This window comes from Helianthus annuus, chromosome 3 (assembly GCF_002127325.2).
Source record: "Helianthus annuus cultivar XRQ/B chromosome 3, HanXRQr2.0-SUNRISE, whole genome shotgun sequence".
NCBI lineage: Eukaryota > Viridiplantae > Streptophyta > Magnoliopsida > Asterales > Asteraceae > Helianthus > Helianthus annuus.
Genome location: NC_035435.2, coordinates 171256852 through 171281089, shown reverse-complemented (window position 1 = coordinate 171281089; position 24238 = coordinate 171256852). Strand labels below are relative to the sequence as shown.

Here is a 24238-nt window from a genome sequence, read left to right as displayed (position 1 = left end):
TTGTTTTTTAGAAGGTCTTTTAGGAATTTTGCATATTTCGGCATTGATTGAAGAGCTTCTATAAAAGGAAGGTTGATCCTAAGCTGCTTAAAGATCTCTAAAAATTTCCCGTACTCTTTGGAATAAGTTTGATTTTTAAGGCGGGAAGGAAACAGAGCACGGGAAATATTAACAGTGGGTGATGGAACGACTTGAACGGGTTTCTTTCCTACACTCTTCTCACTCGAAGGACCCCCGGTGTGTGCGGTGCATGCTGGGATTAACCTAGGTTGCACTTTACCGGGCGTCTCCATTTCAATCTCCTCATCTACGGGGTCCTCATCTTCTTCCTCGACACTCTCGGGTCTCACTACCTCTCCTAGAGTCCTACCACTACGGGTCGAAATTGCCTTCACACTACCAGATGGGTTTGGCTTTGTGTTGCCCGAAAATTGGCCAGGAGGTCGTTCTTGCAACTGGCGTGCAATATCCCCAACTTGCCTTTGAAGGTCTAAGAAATTCGAATGATTATTCTTTAAGAGCGTAGCATGGTCCTCTAAGGTACGTTGGGTAGCCTGATCTCTAACCAATAATTGGGAAAGAAGGTCCTCTATCCTAGACAAACTACCATTTGACCCCTCATTCCTAGGTTGAACCTCTTGGTTTGACCCCTCACCTCTAAACTGCCCCCCTGAACCTGAACTAGCAAATTGACCTGTTTGACCCGACCCCCCACTAGAATAAAAACCTGGCCCCCTACTTTGGTATTGACCTGACGGAAAACCAGGGGGGTTACCTGAGGAGCGATAATTATTAGCACGCCAATTAGAGTTACTATTGTTGAACGGGTTAGTTGGACCCCTATTTTGACCTGCTAAATACTCGACCTGCTCTAGTGTGATGGTTGGGCAATCTATGGTGTCATGTCCCCCTCTACAAACCTCGCATCTATCTACCTTCTTTTTAATTTCTAGCAACTCTTTGGTGATATAGTCAAGCTGAGATATTACCTTTGAGTCTGAAACGACTTGATTCACTCCTCGAGAGGATGAGGAGGTAACCACAGGATTGGAATTCCTGCCGGTAGCACTATGATCTATATCAGCATGAGCGAAGCTCTCAAAGAGGTCGTTGCAGTCAGCCACAGTTTTCTTTCCCATTAGGTGGCCTCCTGCGGATGTGTCGAATCGGGCCTTGCACTCAGGGGTAAGACCATTATAAAATTTTTCTACTAAGGCCCAATCCGACAGTCCATGTTGGGAACAACGCGAGAGCAATATTTGAAACCTCTCCCATGCTAAGTGATAAGGTTCGTCAGGCTCCATTCTGAAGGAATGGATCTGATCTCGAAGGCGGGATGCCTTCGCAGGTGGGAAATACTTAGCAAGGAAGGCATCTCTAAGTCCAGCCCAAGTGGTGTAAGTACCTGCCGGCTGCGAATCAAGCCAGGTGGCTGCGCGGCCAGCAAGCGAAAAGGGGAAGACTTGGAGATAGCGGGCATCAAGATTCACACCTTCGATACCGAAGGTGTTACACAGACGGGTGAGACGGTTGATATGTGCTGGCGCGTCTTCATCATCACGACCGTGAAACTGACAAGAGTTGTTAATGGCAGTCATGATGTATGAAGGAATTTGCCAAGACTTATCATTGGTGATTTCAGGGAGGGTGATGGGTGAGTTTGCGGTAAAACCCGCGGTGGAACGCTGGTGGACAGTTTGGTTTTCGGCCATTTGGTGAACTGGTGGTGGACTAGGGTGACGGGAGGGTGGTGGGGAATTGTGGGGTGATGACTTAGGGGTAAAGTCGAAGTTCGGTGGTTTAGATGGAAGTGTAGAGTCAGAAAGGGCTGAAGATGAAGTTGGGGGTTTTCGAACCTGAGGGATTGGTGTGGAGACGGAAGACTTGTCAATTGGTGGCTTCACTGGTCCCTGCGAACGCGTGTGGGGCATGAACTGCAAAACCAAGAACAAACAAGTAAAACGACTCCAATAAAAGACTCAAAGAAATACGAAAAAGATACTAAAAGTACTTGGACTCCTACGACTCACAAACACACAAAAAGCACGTAACGATATCAGTTGAAATCCAAACAAAGCAGTTAACGCAATTGCCAAGAATCCCCGGCAACGGCGCCAAAAACTTGATGTGGAAAAAGTAGTTCAACTAATTAAACTAAAATTACCCTAAATTAAGACTCAAGTAATAAAATTCTAGACTCCTAAACCTGACTAAACTACTCACCGGCAAGTGTACCGGTCGACTCTAGCACAGAAAAGTAAGTCCGGATGTCGAACCCACAAGGACTCTACGAATTACGTTAACTACTCAATTTAGACTAAATACTGACACGACTAACAAATATTGTGTTTGGGGGGGGGTTTGCTAAAATCCTAAAATTGTGATTAAATTAAAATTAACTAAAGCACGCACGAAGAACTAAGGTTTTAATTCAGATGAGATTAAGGGCTACCTAGACTTGAATCCGGTTTGACAATGAGTGGACTTTTAACGGGTTTATTGTTGTATGGAGCCGGGATCGTTGAATACTAAACCTTAAGGTATTTCAATGCTAAGACTTCCCGACCCTTCTCAGGAAGAAACCTAGGAAACCCTACAAGGCTGTTATGATTACCGACTGTTAGATTTCCTCTCAGTCCTCTAACGATTCTAAAAGTGCCCTAATATGACTATCTACCTCTCAGCGCGATAATCTAAGGCAATTCTAGGTTCTGACTTGGTTTACTAGACACAAATGCAATTAGGGAAATAAGATCGACTTCTCTCAAAACCTATCTTAGATATATATTACACTGCGACCTAATAACTAACTCGAGCCTCTCAGCGACAAGTTAAGCAGAACACTTGATTTTGTTAAATTACCAAATATTACTTCTAAGGTTACTTACGCGTTTTCACCCTAAAGGATTAATGATCTATAACGTGATATAGACACTCACCTAAATCAAGAACCCTAATATAACCCTATTACGTGATAAAGACCGTCACCAAGGATCATATGAAGTAACAAGTAGTTATAAAACAATTGTCAAGTATGCATAAGCACCAAATCAGAATATCTAGAACACTTTACTTTCAGAAATCAATCCATAGTCTAACAAATAAAAACCTTTAAAAGATCCAAACAATAATTAAACCATCATCTAGTCTAGGTAGTTACGAAGATCTAGCCAAGAAACATCATGTCTAACGAAAACAAATCAGTTTCAAAACAAGAATTCATGATTAAAGTAACTAAACGGGGAAATAGTGAAAAACGGGAGGTAAGACCCGAGTTATCTTCTTTCCTACGCTCCGTGCTTCGATCCTATGATTCTTGCAAGCTCGAACGCCTCGAAAACCTCCAAAATCTGCTCTTAAAATCGCCCTAGAGTTCTTGGTTCGTCTCCTCTTGTTTAATGATGATAAAATAAGCTTTTATACGAAACCCTAATCAATCAGCAGATAAGACGCGTCAGTTACACCAGTCGCGTAGCGCGACTGGTTAAGCTCATGTGCTCGCGCTACGCGAGGCTTCCCAGGTCAACGAAAAATCACTTGGATGCAGTGGTGTAGCGCTACTGCCTGATGTTTCACCCTCGCGCTACGCGAGTGGGACTTTTTCACAGAATGTTGCTTCCAAAAGCTGGTTCAACTCTCCAAAATCCTTGCAATTTATTCTAACACTTTTGTGTATTGAACCAAGACTTGACATTCGACATTTCAGCTCGGTTTTGCTCCAATTCCAGCATTTTTATGTATCACGACCTAAAAAAAACAATAAAGATCAATAGCACGCAATTCTAACCTAAACTAAACTAAAATTAACGATAAAATATACAAACTATACACGATAAAAGTATGTATTTTGCAATACATCATCCCCTTTCTTTTTCGTTCAAAGTATATATGTATGTCGCTGAGTAGGGTTTTTAGATATCATCAATACATATTATCCCATATATAAATTTACAACTTTCTTATGCATCATCACTTGTACTCTATGCTTTGGGCTTTTTTCAAAAAAAAATTTTGATTTTCCACTTTCTACCTTAAACTTTTATCTTTTAAATTTTAACCCATTACTTGATTTCCACTTTCAACCTTAAAGTTTTATCTTTTTCATTTTAACCTATTTGAATTTTTACTTTTAACTCAAACTTTTCATCTTTTGAATTGAACACAACACTTTATTATTTACAACTTTGGTCCCCATACTTTTTATCTTTCGCAAGTTTTTCGTTTTACGTTTCGTTCTAAATTTTGCGAGTTAACATGTAGTGACGTGCATGTGAGTTTCAACGTTTTTGCTCTATTTTCTCATATTTGACAGACCCGTCGCAACGCGTCCATTTTTTCCCTTTTGAAAACTTCACCGCAATGGGCGGGTCCTAGATCAACTAAGTTGTTATTTTCTACGTTTTACGTTTCCGGTTAATTTCTTCGCATTAACACACTGTAACGGGTGTGTATGGTTCAACAATTTTAGTCTCCTTTTCGTTCAATGTAATTTTTACCATTTTATCTATTTTATTTTTACGATGTTGAGAGTCGATGCCGTTGTTGCATTGGTGCTACTTGGCACGGTTTTACGAACGGTTTTAACCTATTAATTTTTTTACTAATATTTTGTTTCGGTTTACCCCTATACTTCCTTCACTTAAAAACTATTTTTACGTGCATATTTTATGTACGGGTATGTATAAATATGATTTCTTTTACATTCCGACGTAAACTTTTTTTATAGACGAGTCAAGTCAAATATAATACGTTTTCGTTTAAAGAAACAATTTTTACGTGCATATTTTTATGTACGTTTTCGTATAAATTCAAGTTATTGTTCGATATGAATTTCATTTACTTTACGTTTGATCCAATGACAATGCTTATACAGGTTACACTGAGTTCAACTAGATACGTCGAAATGTGTGTTTTCATATGGTTAATGCATCATATAATGTTTGGACTAATCTATTCAATGTTTACGATGCACCCGCGCCGCAACGCGGGCGGATCTTTAACCCTAGTTTAATTTAATTACCATTCAAAGCCCAATACCCTTTTCCACGTAAACATGCTGTGATTTTGGCGGCCCACTAATGTCTTCTGTCTAACTCTCCTTTTTCGAAAACAATAACAATTGCTCTATGTATATCTTGGATTTCGAAAACAATAATAGGTGTACCCCCTATGCCTCTCTTCTCTTTATTTGTCATGACCCATTTTAATCTCTTTTGATATTTTATTATTTCCTGTTTCTCGAGCACACCTACAACCAAATGTCAATCATATATTTTTCTCATTTAGTATCCAAAACCAAACACTAGCATATTTACCTATCATACTACATGCATTACTAATTGTAAATATGTGTTAGTCCAATCTAATATTATACAACTTTATTTATGATTGATGAATACTAATATTTATTTTAGCTCCAACTTGATCGTTTTAGCTCATTTTACTAAAAATCATTCAACTTTAAATATGAATCAGTTATGAATGGAATTTAATAACAAACGATCATTAAGCTATTCAAAAGTGTAGGAATATTTATATAAAAATATGTATATTTTAAAGCACGTCACTCCTCCGCTTGATCATAAAACAAACACCTTTGGTTCTCCACAACAATGTTACACTTAGGCAAAGCATCACTGGTAAGAATCCGGTTCAACTCGGCCCTCCACATACACTTTTTTAGAACCTGCTTACACCACCTCAAATGGTACTATTTTACACACATGATATCATTAAGCCAAAGACCTGTTAGTTAAAAAAAAATATCTATCTTTCTTTTCTTGTTTATCCTAAAAAGAATGCAGACTTTTAAACATCATTTTAAGTTTCTCATTTTACTCTTAATCGTATTCGATCACTACACAACAACCGTTTAAAAACACATCTATTAAACATTCATAATATTTTCTTTTTTTTTTCTAGTGAAGAAAATAACAAGGGAAAATCACGAATTTAGCCAAGACTTTGTCAAAATTTCAAAAATAGCCCGTTGACATCCCATAAAATGTCGTTTCACGAATTACAACCCGGCTCAAGACATAAGCCTATTTCTTTTTTTTATCTCCTCTTTCTCTTTCTCTCTCTCTCTCTCTCTCTCTCTCATCTCCCTATTTCTTCTTCACCACTCCCACCCTACTCTCGGTCTTCATCTTCTTCACCAAGCACCACCACCACCCTCACCCTTACCTCCCACCACCCTCACAGAGCACTACCACCCTGCAACCAACCACCACCCTCACCGAGCACCACCACCACCCTCCACCCTCCACAACCCTCACCTCCATGAAGCATATGTGCAGATCGAAGTTCAAGTCTTTATCATCGTTCAGCAACTCAATCAACTCAACAAACTCATCATCAACCACCGGTTTCACAATAAAAAACTCAACAAACTCCGTCGCATCTATAGTAATCTAGGTAGTGGTTGTGGTGGGTGGAGGGTGGTGGTGCTCGGTGAGGGTGGTGGTGGTTTACGGTGGTGCTCAAGCCGAGCCGTTTCCGGCAAGTGCTCAAGCCGTCACAGGCACTGTTCGAGACGTCTGAGGTGACCCAAGCCGGTTCATCTGATTGGAGCCGTTTCAGTATATCAAGCCGTTTCAGCATATTAAGCCGTTTCAGAAGTTTGTCGGACTCGTGTCGTGTTCCAATTTGATGCAGTTTCACGTGCAATCAAATGGCTCAAGAACAATTGATAATCAATGACGATAAAAAGAACCAAAAAGGTTCAAGAACATTGTTCTTTTTACTAATAATCAAATCAAAAGCTAACTAAATAATAAAACCTAGACCCCTATTTATACTAGAAACTAAAAATCTTAGAGATAAACATGAATAAACAAAATAAATAAAAGATACGATAACTAATAAAAGACTCGATAATTAAGGAATAAAATATTATCCAAATCTTCGGGTAATCTTCAACCGGGATCCCATTCCAGACCGGGTTCACCCGCATCATTCTCCCCGTCTTCAAAAAAACTCGTCCTCGAGTTTTGCTTTCGAACCAAGCATCCCACAAGCCGATCACTCAGTTTTGACTTAACCATAATTGTATTTATACTCGTAGGCCCGATGATATTAAGCAGCAGCGGGATTAAACTCTTTTCAAGATTCGTTACGCCTGGCTCTTGACATGAACCACCTGGGTCGAATTGGGTATTGTTCGATTCAATCTCTTTTGCCCCTTTATTTGGTAAATAACTAGGGAAATTAAATTGTCCAACCTTTTGGACTTTTATGTGAACAGCAGCAACATGCGGCCCATCTAATTCCATTCCACTTTCACCTACTTCTTTGCTAATATTTCTTTCTATTTGAACTTCCGATAAAAGAGGTTTACTAGTCAAACCTATCACAATAATCCTAGCATTCTGATTGGACCCTCTCATTTGTATTTTTGAAAATAATAGCTCTTCACGTGTATAGCCATCAAAATAATCGAAAAGTTTATTATCAACAAGTGATCTTTTTCCATTAAAATAATAACCATCTCCAATTTGAATTCTCACCTTCACTAGAGATAATTTTATGCAATTAGCAATATCCAAATTGATAAAACTAACCAGTAATATTTTTCGGTCCACCAAAGGACCTCCCCTGACCAAGGTATCACAACCAGTAACCACCATGGCCTGCGCAGGACCACCGTGAGCAACCGCATCATCACCGTTTTCTACCGCTGTAACACCAACCTTACGACTTTTGAAACCCGATTCATCTCCCAATAAGTTTCGATCACCACCGGTAACCCAAGAATACCACTCCTCGTCCTCATATTCATCATACACGGGAGAAGAATCATAGATAAGGTCAGGATCCTCGTTGCCTCGGGCGGCGAATCTACGAGGATGATAACCATCACATGATTCACGAAAGTTTTCATGGTCCACAATCTCGTTGCCTCGGGCGGCGAATCTACGAGAATGATCACCATATCCTTGCGGATTAAAAGGAACTCCGTCGTTGCCTCCGGCGGCGAATCTACGAACGAAAGTTTCTTCTTTTCCACGTAGAGCCATTTGATAAACCATAGCTCTGATACCACCTGATGCAGTTTCGCGTGCAATCAAATGGCTCAAGAACAATTGATAATCAATGACGATAAAAAGAACCAAAAAGGTTCAAGAACATTGTTCTTTTTACTAATAATCAAATCAAAAGCTAACTAAATAATAAAACCTAGACCCCTATTTATACTAGAAACTAAAAATTTTTAGAGATAAACATGAATAAACAAAATAAATAAAAGATACGATAACTAATAAAAGACTCGATAATTAAGGAATAAAATATTATCCAAATCTTCGGGTAATCTTCAACCGGGATCCCATTCCAGACCGGGTTCACCCGCATCACAATTGGTTTGCGTTGAAAGAACTCCTTAAGCCGTGTCAGTGAACGGTACCAGCTCGTGAAGAGGTGTCAGTTGGCTAGTATTGAAATAACGGCGTGGTCCTAGCTATTTTAGTGATTTTCCAAAATAACAAACATATATTTCATCTACACGCTATATATTTTTGTGGGGCTCTTGGCATATAAATAAATAGACAGCTGCAACCAAACTACTTGCTTGCTCTATATATTCCCGTTTCATCACCGCCTTCTTTTTCTCAACAAAATTATGACAATCTTTCTTTAAATTCACTCATTTATTATTTTGCAAATTTGTTACAATAAATTCATATTTCTTGAAGGGCGACAATAACCAACCCATCAAGCATGAGGGAAAGTGAAGCTCAGAAGCTCAATTTCTTGCTCATTTTCTCACTTGTACTGATTTTCTGTAAGTTTTAGCAAATACCCGTCTTAATTTGTCACTCTATTTGCTTGATTTCATGGTTTTTCTCAGTTGGGTATTTATAAAACCTAAAAAGTTTGGATCTTTTCTTCAGGGTTTAGCTATTTGTTGATTCTGTGTGTTGGATTGATGGGTTTCTTTGTTTATGTAACATGGGTTTGAGAATGTGATTTATATTGTTTTTGTAGGAGAATGTGTTTGAGCTGTTAATGGTAGTTGATTGGATGCTTTAAGATTTAAGGGGTTTGCTTAGATTTGTTTGTTGTTGAAGCTTATTTGATTTTAGGGTTTTGAGTGCATTTTTGACTTTTTTTATAGTCAAACCTAGTGAGTGTCAACTACAGAGGTTAAGAATGAAAATTGTTACAAATGTAACATATCGAAATGTTACAGAATCCCAGTTATGTATGTCAGTTATTGAACCTATTCACATGGTTTATGTTGTAGACCTGGGTCGTCGTTTTAGTTTAGATGCCATGATGATCCGCTTACAAAGTCCACATAGAGATAACATGGGTTGTGATCGCAGACCATGTAAATGCAACATGCTATGGTTGATGTCCAGTCCTAACCGAAGTGGTGAATATGTAGCTTCCAGTTTTGAATCACAGCCCTATGGTTGATTTGGTGATGTTTTCTGTATCCAAATTCCAAACTAGTCGTAGCCTATCCCGTTGCATTTGAACCGAAAAATACCAACAAGTTGTGTGGTCGCTGTTAACACTTATATCTATATCGTGTGGTGGATGCTATCCTAGAGAATGGATTAAAAAATAATGTCAACACATCCTCATGGTTCCTTTTGTTCTCATGAAATGCAAAGTGTTCGACTGACTATTAGTTAAATGTCTTAAATGATATACTTTAAAGTTGAAAGTAATAATCTTTAATATGTATAGTGGAAGCCCATTGTGCCACAAACGCACGTCACTCTGTTTCGTAGAGTGTTTTGACTGACTATTAGTCAAATATCTAATATACCCACTGGCATATAAATATAGCTTGAAAACATGCCATGAACGGAAATTTTTTGTATATTTTATTGACACACAAGCGTTTGGACAGGTTTCAATGGCTCCCAATGCAGCTCACTGCATAACTCCCTAATATTTGATCAAAGAGCGGATAACTTGTTGCCCGAGATTTCTCCGACCGGAAATCCTGAACCCCTATATCCTCTTCTTGGACCGTCTCCCTTCACAATCACAAATAACACCGCCCCAAAGTTATCAGGTTCGTTTCACACACCCTCTTTATCTTGTTTAGTGGTGGCATACTTAATGGGCATATTGGTGTACATAATATAAACCTTTTGTAAATAACTAATAGAGTTAATTGCCATTTTAGTCCCTGAGGTTTGGCCCAAAATGTCACTTTAGTCCAAATAGTTCTTTTTTCTTCCCTGGGTTCCCGACGTTTCCATTTTTGGTCATTTTCGTCCATTTCGTTAACTCCGTCAAAAATCTCAGTTAAGTCGGGGGTAATTTGGTCAGCTCACTAAAATAGTTTGGTACTTGCCATTTTCATCCAAAAATCTTTTTACCCCTTTATACATATAAATAACAAATAATTATACATATATAATGTTATTTCTTTAGAAAAACATACACACACATATTTTTAAAAATCTATTTGGACTAAAATGGCAATTTACTCTAACTAATATGATTGTAAAAAGTATACTATCTCAACAATAACTGATTTTCAACTAAATGTAATCTATAAGGTTTTACGCATTATAATACCGTTTGGGTGACTTTTGACCGTAATAAAACATGACCAGAAGCAACCCAGTTAAAAAAAATAATGAATAGCATTTTGTTTAAATATATATTTTAATTTAATCCAGGCCTCTGTACGCTAGACTTCGATGCGATAGATACCATGAGGAGCATTACTGCAACTGATTGTTTCACGGTATTTGCACCGTACCTTGCCAATGTAGTATGCTGTCCACAACTTGAAGCAACTCTCGTGATACTCATTGGTCAATCCAGTAAAAAAACCAAAACACTTTCGCTAAACTCGACTCACGCTAAACACTGTCTTTCCGACTTTGACCAAATTCTCACGAGTCAAGGTGCGGATAACACTTTGCAGCAGATTTGTTCCGTTGGTCCGTCAAACCTAACCGAAGCTTCTTGCCCAGTAAAAGATGTTGACGGGTTTGAAAAAATGGTCAACACTTGTAAGATTCTTGCTAGTTGTGGGAAGATTGATCTTGTTAATGAGTGTTGTCGGGAGACGTGTCAAAATGCTATATCGGAAGCTGCCAAGGATCTTGCGTCTGTTTCTAATGAATTTGATGCAATGGGGATACGACGTATGTCGGATATCTCGACTCGGGTGATTAACGATTGCAAAAGTATTGTTTTGAGATGGTTACGTGCCAAAGAAGCCCTTAGAGGTTTAGCTAATTGCAATCTTAATAAAGGTGAGCCAATCATGCTTCATTTGATCTTTTAAATCATTTAAAGATTTGCTTTGAAATACCCATTACTTTCTACGTCCAAAAAGGAAACACCTTTGCCAGTATATTTCAAGGTTTCTTTCCCATTTTGCCCTTGCTTTCGTCGTGCATTCAATTTACACATTTTAGAGTGAATTGCAAGTTTTGTCCTTTATCTTTAGGCCATTTTGCAAGTTTTGTCCTTTATGTTTAAATTTGACGAGTTTTGTCCTTTATGTTTGAAAATAAAGCACGTTTTACCCTTTGGGCCTTAAAAATCAAGTACGTTTTGTCCTTTATGTTTAAAAATCAAGCACGTTTTGTCCTTTATGTTTAAAAAATCAAGCACGTTTTGTCCTTAAAAATCAAGCACGTTTTGCCTCAAAGGGTAAAACGTGCTTGATTTTCAAACATAAAGGACAAAACTCGTCAAATTTAAACATAAAGGACAAAACTTGCAAAATGGCCTAAAGATAAAGGACAAAACTTGCAATTCACTCCACATTTTATATCATTTACGATCTTTTTTGTGGAAATGTCATATGGAATAATAATATATCCATTTGTTTCATAACAAAATAACCTTTATTTAATTGTTTTTGCAACTGAATGGAATCAATATTTGTTTCATAACAAAATCCAACATTTGATAGATAGTTAGGTTGAACTTGAAGCATCAACTCCTTTTTCCTCACGAATCGACGATCATGTATCTCACAAATTCTCTTCTTTTCAAACTCAGAGGTAATTTTATCACCACACCCTTCCTTCTTCACTCTAATTTCTACACAAATCGATCCATGCTTCATAAAATCACCAACTTGAATCATGCACTCAACCTGTTCGATGAAATGTCACAGAGACGCCCTCTTCCATCTGTTGTTCACTTCACTCAGTTGTTCCAGTTAATGGGTGATAGCACAAGGCCTAATTCCAGACCAATGCACCTATCGAATAATTTTAGACGGTCTTTGCAACAACCATCTGGTAGAAGATGCACTCTCTTTGTTTCATTTGATGGGTGATAGCAAGCTTAATTCTGATATTGTTGTGTACAATATCCTCATTGATGGTGCAGGAAAATGTGGGAAAGTGGATATTGCGAGGGTTCTTTTCCAAGGTCTAATTGACAAAGGCTTGCAACTTGATGTTCGTACATATAACGTGATGATCAGTGGTTTTTGTCGGGAAGGTCAGTTGGGGGAAGCAAAGTTATTGTTTCTTAAAATGGACCAGAGTGGATGCCCCCCAGATAATGTTACTTACCGTGTTTTTCTCCAAGGATGTCTAAAGAACAAGCACTATGATGATATAAAGATGCTTTTAAAGGAAATGGATGGAAGAGGTTACTCACTTGATGCTTCGACTTTATCATTATTTATAGATCAGATAGCAGCTGGTTGTTTAGATAGAAGTATGCTTAAGTTGTTAGGTAAGCTTGTCTAAAAAGAATTAATGGACCATCCTAGGTTGTGCACCTGAAATAGTATATGTGGGATAAGAAATGGAGACTATAACTTGCAAAATGTGGAAAGTGGGAATCTCTGCTTAATTCTATTTGCTGTTCATGTGCTTGGTTGCTTGACATGTGGTTTTCATGTGTTTGGTCATCAGACATTCTGCATTTAATGAATTCACATCTGTGTTTGTTGTAGTTTTGTGATATTTTGCTTGTTGATGAAAGTTACCTGCAATATCATTGTCTTGAGACATGATATTTCACAGTTTATCAATTTTATTTGCTAGTTTGAGTTAAATACAATATTAGCCATTATCTTTGTGCTGTTGGCTAACATTGCTTCTGAATTCTCATCATCATGGTCGAAGCTTTGAAGGAGCGGCCGACCCCCCGAACTTTTCGCTCAGTAGTGGAGAGTATGTAGTTTTCGTATAGAAATTTTTGGGTATATCCGTTTTCGACCCCTTGGTTTTATAGAAATTTTTAGGTCCGGTGACTTCCGCCCCCGGTCGGAAATCTCAAGCTTCGCAAGTCATCATTCATAAGCAAGATGTCTGAAAAGATACATGAATGATGAGAGTTTAGAAGCAATATTAGCCAGAAAGGACATGATGCAGAATCAGTTGAACCCAGTCATGCTTATGTTGCAAACCCAACAATGATGTGCTTCCCGGTGCTATAAAAAATGCAGATATTTCTAAAATCTGGTCACTTCCTAAAGGTTACTTTTGATATTTTACTAAGACTGTCGGGTATGGTGGGGCGGGGTTGGGGACATGAGTTGACATGTGGAGTTCGAGCCCCCCCGCCGGTGAGTGACGTGTCCGTGGGTTATGGCGGGGCGTGGCTAGCCCGCGTGGCTTGGCAGTTTATTAAAATAATAATAAAAAAAAACAAAAATTAAAAAATACACACTAGCCCATGTGCCACATAGGATCGCTAGCCCGCCCCACGTCCGGGTTTAAACTCCCGCCCCTTGGGCCACGCCCAAACCCAAGCTCACCGGGGTGGTGGCTTGGGTGTTTTCAGCCAACCCACGCCCCATACCCCACAGTATAACGGTTTGATAATATTGTAGCAAGCCGAATGTTCATGTATTGATAACCAAACACATATAAACTTGGTAAAGTGTCAACATGCACATTTGTTCAGTGTAGGTAAAGAATTTGGTCAACAAGTCAACATACTTTGCAAGCGTATAACCTTTCTAAGCCAATGAGTGACCTTACACAATGGTAAAAATAACGTTAATGACAGAAATTCATTTGGTTCGCTTCATTACGGCATTGATATAGTACAGACACTCGATATAGCAACCGGAAAGGAAAACTTAAAAAATAAAGTCGTGATAAGCCCCAAAAGATGTCGCAACGTGTTTTACATCGACCAAAAACCATAACAAACAAATACTTGTAACGCAATTGATACTATCGATACCGATGTTTTCGGTCGACAACATAAGCTTGATTTGTCATGTTACCGGTACCGTACTCTATTTCAAATAAAACTCCATTTCAACGAAATTTATGTGCATAAAAATAAACATGTCGCAACGATATATTCTCGGAACTTTATACAGATAGTATAAAGTTTTGCTCTCTGTGGTTTGGTCACTTTAACGGTTTTGCCCCAAACCTTTAAAAATAGCCATTTTACTCCCTGATGTTTTGGTTTTTTTGCCAGTTTGTTCCCTGCTGGCTGCTGGGAGCAAAATGGAAACACAAACAATTTGGATGGAGTTAGAGGCGGGGAGCAAACTGGCAAAAAAAACCGAAACATCAGGGAACAAAATGGCTATTTTTAAAGGTTTGGAGCAAAACCGTTAAAGTGACCAAACCACAGGGAGCAAAACGGAAGTTTACTCAAAATTGTAAGGTAGCGTTTGGTGTGAAGGAATAGAAGGTGAAATGGAATATAAAGAAACATGTTTCGTTATAATGTGGTAATGGAATAGAGGATTCCAAACGAATGTACTCCTTCCAAATATAAAAATTTCATTCCTTGGTGAGGGATGTTTTTTGTTCATTCCTTCGAGGAATAAAAAAGAAATATATTATTATTATATTTATATTATAAGTTTTTTACCATTAATATATTATTATTAAGGCAGTCATATTTTTGTCATTTTTAATACAATTATGTTTCGTTACTTCGTCTTTTTTTATTATCAAATTGTACAAAGTAATATTTCATTATATTCACAAATGAGTAACCAAACATCACAATGGATGGAATGATTCATTTTATTCGGTTGTCCATTCCATTACCTCGCTCATTCCATTCCCTCGTCCATTCTATTCCCTCATCCATTCTATTACCTTGCACCAAACATACCCTAAATCTATGCGGTAGGAATTTGGTTGGTGTCGGTTCGGTTCGTTATGATACCAACATTCGCTATAAAAACCGAAAGAGAAACAAAAATGTTGATATGGAGGCATGTTTTACATCAATAAAAAACAATAGAAATGGATATTTATACTGATACTGATACTGACGTTGTTTAATCGGTGTTGGCCCACTTCGTTTACTTACTTGTACAATGCCGGCAATTGGAATAATTAACGAACACAATTTTTTTAAAGTTTAAAGATGTGATTAAAACTTACAAAACATATTACCTATATATTAATTAATTAAAATTAGAATTAGAATTAGAATGGAATGAATAGTAACATCACTAAGAGATGAGTAAATGGTATCGGGTACGGGTACCGGTACCAATCCCAAATTTACCAAACCGGTGTATTTTCAGTACCGGTATTCACCGGTTGTTACCCTCAAATACCGGTGTCGTACCAGTACCGAACCGTACCATACCAGGTATATTCGGTATCGGTACCCACTTTTGGGGATTTTGGTAATGGTATTTTCGATACCGGTTGGTACCGAGCTCATCAAATCCTGTAGCAACGCAGCAATGCAAGTAATTGCACCGTTTAGACTACTTTTCATACACACAGTAAGTAAACAGTATTTCGTTTGAATGAGGTTTTATATACACAACAATTTCTTTTGCTTTCTTTTTTGTCTTTTTCTGTAATGAATGAATTGTAGCATGTAAAATTAACTTGGATATTTAGAATATTGATGAGCAAATCGTATCAAATCCTGTAATCAAACCGGTATCGTATCGGTACCAAATTTACTATACCAAATTATTTTCTGTACCAATTTGGTACCCACCTTTTGGCGTTTTCAGAATCGTTACTTTCAGTTCGTCACTGGTCTAGCACCATGCCTGTATTTTTTTTATTTTTACCTTCAAATACCACACCGTATTGTACCAAGCATTTTCAGTGCTGGTACCTAATTTCGATGATTTTCTGGATCGGTACTTTCGGTCCCGTTACCGGTACCGAGCTCATCCATATTTTGGCATTGCAGACACGCCTTTTGTAGTTATTGGGTCCCCGCCGCAACGTGCGGACGGAAAATAACTAGTTAGATAAAAACCTAAAAAGAAAACCTACAGTAGACTAGAGCCACATTGAGATGTAAATAGTATTTATAATATGGATATGTTGGGTGAATTATTGAATTTAATATTTGAAATTTATTATTTTTTAATTTTTTTTAAATGACTCCTAATTCTAAGTTATTACTTTTAATCATCTATATCTATATCTGAATCAAGAATCCTTACTCATGGATACAAAGAATACGACTTACAACGGTGTTGTCCTTTCTGGTGTATAATATGACACGTTATTATATTTGTATAAAAGATCAAGTGCTTAGCTATACCAAGCGCTTAGCTACAATACATAAATCATCCCTCATTTTAAAAGGTATTTATAAAAAATGTCATCTAATGACATTTCTTTTTTTACATCACATGTGAGAAATAGGGAGAATTCATTGGTAAAAAAAATTGGTTTTACATCACATGCAAACAAATTAGAAAATATTTCGTTTCCAAACACATGTAATATTCTAGCATATAAGATAATATATTTTTAAATCCTTTAAATTTTTTCATAGAAATAGTGATTGTTAAACTAAAAATGAGTTATTTGTGTGATCGTCGGGTATGACATGTGTCTATCTTTCGAAAAAATATTAGTTTTATAGTTTTAGATCAATGTAAAGCACATGTCAATATTTAGAATATCACGACTTTGGATATTATCTTTTGGTTGTAGTACCGAATGCCACTATCATACTGAACCATAGTAAAATTAACCGACACGAACTTAATTATGTCACAACTCGCGGGAAAATTCCACTAGTTTAAGAGAAAAGTGAAAAATGCAAAATAATATAAATGAAAGATGTGAATGTGGGGGTGTGACTCAATTTTTGAGTTTTGTAGAAATGGAAATTTCATAGCTAGGTTGAAGGCTGCTTCTACTCCGTTTCCTCCTACCGAAGATGATGAATCGCATGGCTTTCATCAAATTTAGAGGTAATTTTACCACCAACTCCTCCTTCCATCTTCATTCCGAAACCCCTTTCTCTTCTTTCCACTTAGCTTTACATTCCGATGTTTCCTCAAATCGATCCATGCTTCATAAAATCACCAACTTGAATGATGCACTCAACCTGTTCGATGAAATGTCACAGAGATGCCCTCTTCCATCTGTTGTTCACTTCACTCAGTTGTTGACCGCTGTTACTAAAATCAAACATTTTTCTACCTCTCTTCATCTTTTCAACCAAATGTGTTCCCTTGGTGTCCCTGTTAATGAATTTTCTATGAGCATTGCAATCAAGTGTTGTTGCCAGTTGTATCGCACCAAAGACGGGTTTGCACTCCTAGGCTGTTGCTTTAGGCGAGCTATTCCACCCAATGTGTACATATATAGTGCACTCTTAGATGGACTCGTCCTTGAAGATAAGATTCTTGAAGCAGAGATGTTATTCAAGAAGCTCGTCAAGCAAAAACTTTGTGAACCTAATGTTGTTATGTATAACACAATGATTAAAGGCCTTTGCAAGTTCAGTAATAACGTTACAGCAGTTGCTTTGCTCAGGCTAATGGAACAAAAAAACTGCAAGCCTAGTATTGTTACATATAGCACCATCATTGATAGTCTTTGCAAGGATAAACTGATTGATGATGCTTTCAAGCTCTTTAAAGAGATGGTATTTGAAAAAGGAATTTTACCAAATGTCATTACCTACACCTCTTTAATTCGTGGCCTTTGTAACTTAGGTCATTGGGATGAGGCCTCAAAGCTGCTAATAGAAATGGAGGATGAAAAGATTTCTCCAGATGTGCAAACCTTTAATGTATTAGTTGATGCATTTTGCAAGGAAGGTAAAATAGAAGAAGCTGAGGCTGTTATCAACATCATGATTGAGAGAGGTGAGGTTCCAAACATAGTGACGTACAGTTCACTTATTGATGGTTACTGTCTTCGAGGTGAGATGATCAAAGCAAGGGAGATTTTTGATTCAATGACACTTAGAGGTCTCGTTCCTAATGTTGTTACTTACAGTAGTTTATTGAATGGGTATTGCAAGAATCTGAATATTGAGAAGGCTGAGCAAATGTTTCGTGAAATGTCCGGAAAAGGTTTAAAACCCGATGTAGTCACTTACAACACCATGATACAAGGATTTTTTCAGGTTGGGCGTTGTGTAGATGCACACAAACTCTTTGATGAGATGTATGCACAAGGCCAAATTCCAAATGAATGCACTTATCGAATAGTTTTAGAGGGCCTTTGCAAAAATCGTCAAGTAGAAGAAGCTCTCTCTTTGTTTCATTTGGTAGGTGATAGCAAGCTTAATTCTGATATTGCTATGTACAATATCCTCATCAATGGTGCAGGAAAATATGGGAAAGTGGATATTGCAAAGAATCTTTTCCATGACCTAATTGATAAAGGCTTGCAACCTGATGTTCATACCTATACTGTGATGATTAGTGGTTTTTGTAGGGAAGGTGTATTGGCGGAAGCAAGGTCGTTGTTTCTTAAAATGGAAGAGAGTGGCTGCCCACCAAATAATGTTACTTACAGTGTTTTTCTCCAAGGATGTTTAAAGAATAAGCACTATGATGATGTAGAGATGCTTTTACAGGAAATGGATGATAGAGGTTACTCACTTGATGCTTCGACTTTATCGTTATTTATAGATCATATCGCAGCTGGTTTACTAGATAGAAGTATGCTTAAGTTGTTCGGTAAGCTTGTGCCAAAAGAATTATTGAACGATCCTAGCTTGTGCGACTGGGAGTGAAACTGAGATGGTAATTGTGGGATGAGAAATGCAGATAATAACTTACAAAATGTAGAAAGCAGGAAATCTCTACCAAATTCTATTTGGTTGTTATGTGTGGTTTTACATGTGTGTGGTCACTAGACATTGTCCATTTAATGAATTCACAACGCTTATACATTTTTCAAGAACTTGTTTAACCGTATCCCCCAACCTGACCCCACATAGTAAATGAAAATGAAGATTTGAGATCACAAAAGCACAGCAAAGGCCACTTATGGAATGGCAAAGGGGGATGTTTGAACCTTGCCATTGGTGATGCTTTTCATTCATGGTTCTTTTTTTGTTTTACATTGTTTCTGTTTCTTGGTTAGGTGTTTGATTTGTTTATTTTTGTTGAAAAGTTAGTATGAGGTTGGTTATATATACGTCTGGAAAGAAGGTGATGATTGTATCATAGTGCCAGAGTGGAGGTCATCTGTGTTTATGTACAATGCAACATTTGTGTGAAAGGTAAAAGACCAAAAAACTTCATTTGCCTTGCTGTCGGGTCATAAACCTTTTTGAGTGAAAAAAGTACGAACCCTATTCAAACCAGTTTGGCTCGGGTTAAAATGAGTTTGGTTCACAAAGCGGTAACCAAAAACTGGTATCAAGTATTTTTTTTTTTTTTTGGGTTGGGTTGAAACCGGTTTGAGTGACGAAAGGGGGAACCAATATACAAATTGGCGGTTTGGGCCCAGTTGAAACCGATTTGGTAGTGCAATCCGGGCCGGGTTACGAGAGATGAACCAGTTTGGCTCAAACTTGGTAAAGTGTCAACATATATACATTTGTTCAGTGTAGACAAAGGATCTAGTTATCAACATCATGATTGAGAGAGGTGAGGTTCCAGACATAGTGACATACAATTCACTTATAGATGGTTACTGTCTTCGTTTCATGAATGATGTTTTGTTGATTTCATGAATGAATGCTAGTTGTAACATCTTCTTCGTTTGTACCTTTTTTTGCTTGTTGAGACATTATGTTTTAACATTTTATCGACTTTATATGCTAGTTCGAGCTTGATATCTTCAATGAGTATATCATAGCTTGATCGTAATTAACTAAAATCAAGCTTCAGCTGTTCTTGATTAGAGGATACCAAACGGGTCGGAACCGCCGAAGCTGGAGCGAACCGACCGGAAACCGAGAACCAAAAGAGATGAGGTTATAGAACTGAGAACCGAACCATTTAAAACATGTCCGGTTCAGGTATGTAGACGGTCCAAAGGGTCAGTTCCAAACTATATAATCGAAAATCCAAATTGGAAGGGTTGCTCAATGTTAAAAATATATTAATTCAACTGCAAACATTTTTGGTTGATGTCTTACTGTGTGTGTTTATAATATTGAGGGGCAACTGTTAATCAGAGCTTGCCATATGTCTTAGCAAACGTTCGTCCTCTGTAACCGGATCACTATCTTTGACTTTTTGGTTGACTTTGACCAACAGGTCAACGTTGACTCTTGTGTTCAGAATTGTAAACCATGTATCCAGGCATCCAGCTATAAACCAAACCTTCTGTTTAAATTCAAAAATCTTAAAACAATTGTTCACGCTATATAATCAGCGCGGAAAGTTCGTTTACATTCCTTTGTTTTATTTGGATTGAGAATGTTCTACACAATATTCGGGGTTCATTGGTTAACCCTAGATATGGTTTTAGAAATCGTGTTTTATCAAACTGTCGACAGCCGAAAACCCTATTTGGACAGCCGAAAACCCTATTTGGGAAGCTTGGTAGACTTTGAAAATATTACAGAAACTATCTGGACTTATTTCAGTCATTCAGTAAAAATTTTGGAATTAATGGAAGTCGGATGGTATAAATCGCCAAATTAATGATTAATCGGATTTTTAAAACCAAATTATTAAACTTAAAAAATGAATTTAATATTTTCTAAAAATAATTTTCCTATTACTTATATATCAGAAGGGTTAAAAACACGTTATGAAAATTACGCGTTAAAAACACTATTTTTAATATAAGCCGCCAAAACAATAACTTAACGAACCCGTCAGGACTTTTAAGCGTTTTAATGACTAATTGGCAATGGTCAGGAAGTCTGGAATGAATCCGAACTTTTCTTGGGTAAATTGGATAATTTGAATAAATTACACGCTTGCTTTGCGAATTCCAAACTAATCGGTTGGGCAATTTTGATTGTTTTAACGCCTAAACTTTATTTGTTAAACAAATCATTCCATATTATTCAACGAGTTATTCTATTGTATGTGATCATGCCATTATCCTAAACCTCAAAACGATCAACCGTGACGAGCACGGATTATGGTGAACAGAAGCCAAACCTGATTTTGAAACTAAGACATTACCCAGCGCCATACTTTGAGGGTCTGTTTGGTATGGCGTAATGGAACAGATGGGGGAACGGAACAGACGATGTAATGGAATGGACAAAGGAATGAAATGGATCATTACATTCCATAGTCTTGTTTGATTAGAGCATTCACATCCATTCCACCATATGTTCACCCTAAATTACACTAAAAAACACTACATTTTCTCTCTCCTTTTCAATTAAATAATATTTTTTATACCTTTATCATTACCTTTTATGAATAAATCATCACCTTGTGTTGTTTGGTAGGTAAGAAAAAAATGAATGAATTAAATCGCCTTGTGTTGTTTGGTAGGTAAGAAAAAATGAATGAATTAAATCGACGATGGGTGGTGGCGGTGATCGGTGGCGACTAGTGGCGGTGGGTGGTGGTGGGTGACGGTTGTTAGCGGTGGCGGCGACGATGGTCGGGGTTGGTGGTGGTCTGCGGTGGCAGGTGGCGTCGATGGTGGTGGCAACAGGTGGTGATGGCGTCATGGCGACGAAGACGGTGGGTGGTGGTGGTGAATGGTAGCGGGTGGTGGCGGCGGAGGATGGTGGCGGTGTTCGGCGGAGGGTTGCGGTGTTCGGCGGAGGGTGGCGGTAGTGGTTGGGGTGGTGGGTGGCGGCGATGGTGGTCGATGATGGTGGCGGCGATGACGGTGGATGGTGGATGGTGGTGGTCGACACTAGCGAGTGGTGGCAATGTAGGATGGTGGTGGTGGTCAGCGGAGGGTGGCGGTAGTGGTCAGGGTGGCGGTGGTCTGCGATGGCGGGTGGCAGCGATGGTAGTCGATGGCGGCGGTGGCGACGGCGACGGAGGACGGCGGCGGCGGAGGACGGCGGTGGTGGTCGAGGGAGGTTGGTGGCGGGTGGTGACGACGGCAGGTGGTGGTGGTGGATGGTGGCGATGATGGGCGGCGTTTGTGACGTAGGGTAAGAGAGGGAATGGAATGGAAAAAAACAGGGGTAGTGGATGGAATGAACTTGAGGGAATGGAATGACTTATATAATGGGTGATTCTATTACATTGACCAACCAAACATACTTTTTTTCATTCCCTCGCAGTAGCTCATTCCATTCCATTCCACCTCCCATTCCTGCATACCAAACACTAACTGAGGCTATTAACCCATTTTCAGATGAATATCCGTATCCGAACTTAGTATACAACAAATATCGATCCGAAAGCTACTTTTGGTAATTAACCGTACAATACTAATCCTAGGACCGAACTAGCACTACGATTACACTACTATACTGCTATTGCATACTGTGAACAAACCTTACCAGGTGAGTTTCATGGCCCCTCTTTTATACACGTTTTTTTAAACGCCTTGGGGGGAAACATGTTTTATACACATATGCACATGAACATTTGAATTATCTGTGTTAGACATCTAACACAAGGAAAATCCTCACGAGCACAAGTGATTAACTATTTGGCCAGCGAATATTGTGGATAGTACTATTTGGCCCGGTGAGCCTAAACCGCACGACAAGTTTGCCAATGACAGGATGCCACTCGAGACAACGCGGTTGCACATATTCATACACTGAAACAAGCTATGTTGTATTAGGCATAACTATTGGGGTATTGTTATGCTGGGTTTGTTTGTTGTGGTTGGTGTTGGCCATGGTGATTTGGAAACACGTTGAGGCTTCACATGTGGACTTAGTATAATTACATCACGTGCGCAAAACTCTATTTGTGTACTTTCTCATAGAGATAAACAAACCAGTGAGACTCACCAACTATTTGTAGTTGACCGTTTTTGAACTTGTTTTTCAGGTAAACATGAAGTTGAATGATACGTGTGTTTGCTGCTTCAAATTTTGCTTTACGGGTAGTTACACACATAGAAGCATACCTCCCATAAGAATGAAGTTGTTCGCAGGAACATGTCGTTGTAACATACTCATAGTATGTAAACAAAAGTGTAACAGGATGTACGGTTTAATGTTTAATATAGTATCTTTATAAACAATGTGCTTGTACCAAAGTATAACCTTTTGCTTCCGCTACTAGTTAGGGTGTGACGTATATTTTTTTTTTCTTTCTTCCATGCTTGAGGTATAAACCAAAATGTTTGAGGTACAATCTATGAGTTTGAAGATGTGAATCGGGGTCGTCTCCGAAAATCACAAAAAAGGATTTTTGGCCCTGTTCGAAATAAAAATTTTGGGCCATATTCGCAAATCTCCATATAATATAAACTTATCAGTCATTCAATTACGTATATAAAAACTAAAAGCGCATAACACAACGATAATTGTTATAAAAATAGATAAAACAAATTAACAAAAATATAGTGTAGCAAAAATGACCGAGCTTACTTACTAATCGTACAATATGGTTCTCCTATTTTTTGAAGCAAAACTCTCGATCATTAAACAAAATCTTTCAAATAATCAAAGTCTAAACATACAATTAACACTAAACAAAGTCTAAACATACATTTAAAATATTAAACATCAAAGTTCCAACAAGATCTTGTAATAAACACTCAAATTTCAAACCCTAAATTAAAAAAAAAAAGACAAATATATTTGAATTAATACATTATATAGTAGAAAACATTAGAATAAATGAAAAAAATGGGCCGCTAAAAATATACATATCTTTTATATAAAAAATTAAATACATATATAAACTAGTGAAATCAAACCTATGGGTTTTGCGGGGTGAAAATGCACTCGCTATAAACTACGAAAGAAAAAACCCAAAAAAATTAATCGTATTACGCCCAAATTGTATTCTCTTCGTCAGTTTTTGTATAATAAAATGGAAAACCATTTCAAAATTTATTAATAACTGTTTAGTTAAATTTAATTTAAAAATAAACAAAAAAATAATTAATAATAGATAACACTTTTAAACTAAATAAAAGAACTTAAATTGAACTAGGAAAAAATAGAAAAACAATAAGATAAAAAGAAACATAATGTGGAGAAAAATAAAAGGGACAATAAGAAAATA

At 37.8% G+C, this 24238-nt stretch overlaps 2 protein-coding genes across 2 annotated transcripts; both read left to right on the top strand.

The window, feature by feature from the left end:
- Nucleotides 1-8562: 8562 nt before the first annotated feature.
- Nucleotides 8563-12911, top strand: LOC110930832 (uncharacterized GPI-anchored protein At1g61900). The gene is made up of 4 exons (XM_022174214.2): nt 8563-8782; nt 9863-10030; nt 10647-11231; nt 12325-12911. Exons 1-4 carry the CDS (start codon nt 8719-8721, stop codon nt 12690-12692), a joined length of 1185 nt encoding a protein of 394 aa, XP_022029906.1. The 5' UTR covers nt 8563-8718; the 3' UTR covers nt 12693-12911.
- Nucleotides 12912-16987: 4076 nt separating this feature from the next.
- Nucleotides 16988-19413, top strand: LOC110932597 (putative pentatricopeptide repeat-containing protein At1g12700, mitochondrial). The gene has a single exon (XM_022175923.2). It carries the CDS (start codon nt 17080-17082, stop codon nt 18892-18894), a length of 1815 nt encoding a protein of 604 aa, XP_022031615.2. The 5' UTR covers nt 16988-17079; the 3' UTR covers nt 18895-19413.
- The last annotated feature ends 4825 nt before the right edge of the window (nt 19414-24238 follow it).

What these genes read in the sequence shown, in the direction of transcription:
- LOC110930832 (XM_022174214.2), top strand. Translation starts at nt 8,719, where the DNA reads ATGAGGGAAAGTGAAGCTCAGAAGCTCAATTTCTTGCTCATTTTCTCA. An exon ending in CTCACTTGTACTGATTTTCT is followed by an intron (nt 8,783 to 9,862) that starts GTAAGTTTTAGC and finishes GCGTTTGGACAG; the next exon opens with GTTTCAATGGCTCCCAATGC. An exon ending in TAATTGCAATCTTAATAAAG is followed by an intron (nt 11,232 to 12,324) that starts GTGAGCCAATCA and finishes TTGATGGTGCAG; the next exon opens with GAAAATGTGGGAAAGTGGAT.
- LOC110932597 (XM_022175923.2), top strand. Translation starts at nt 17,080, where the DNA reads ATGATGAATCGCATGGCTTTCATCAAATTTAGAGGTAATTTTACCACC.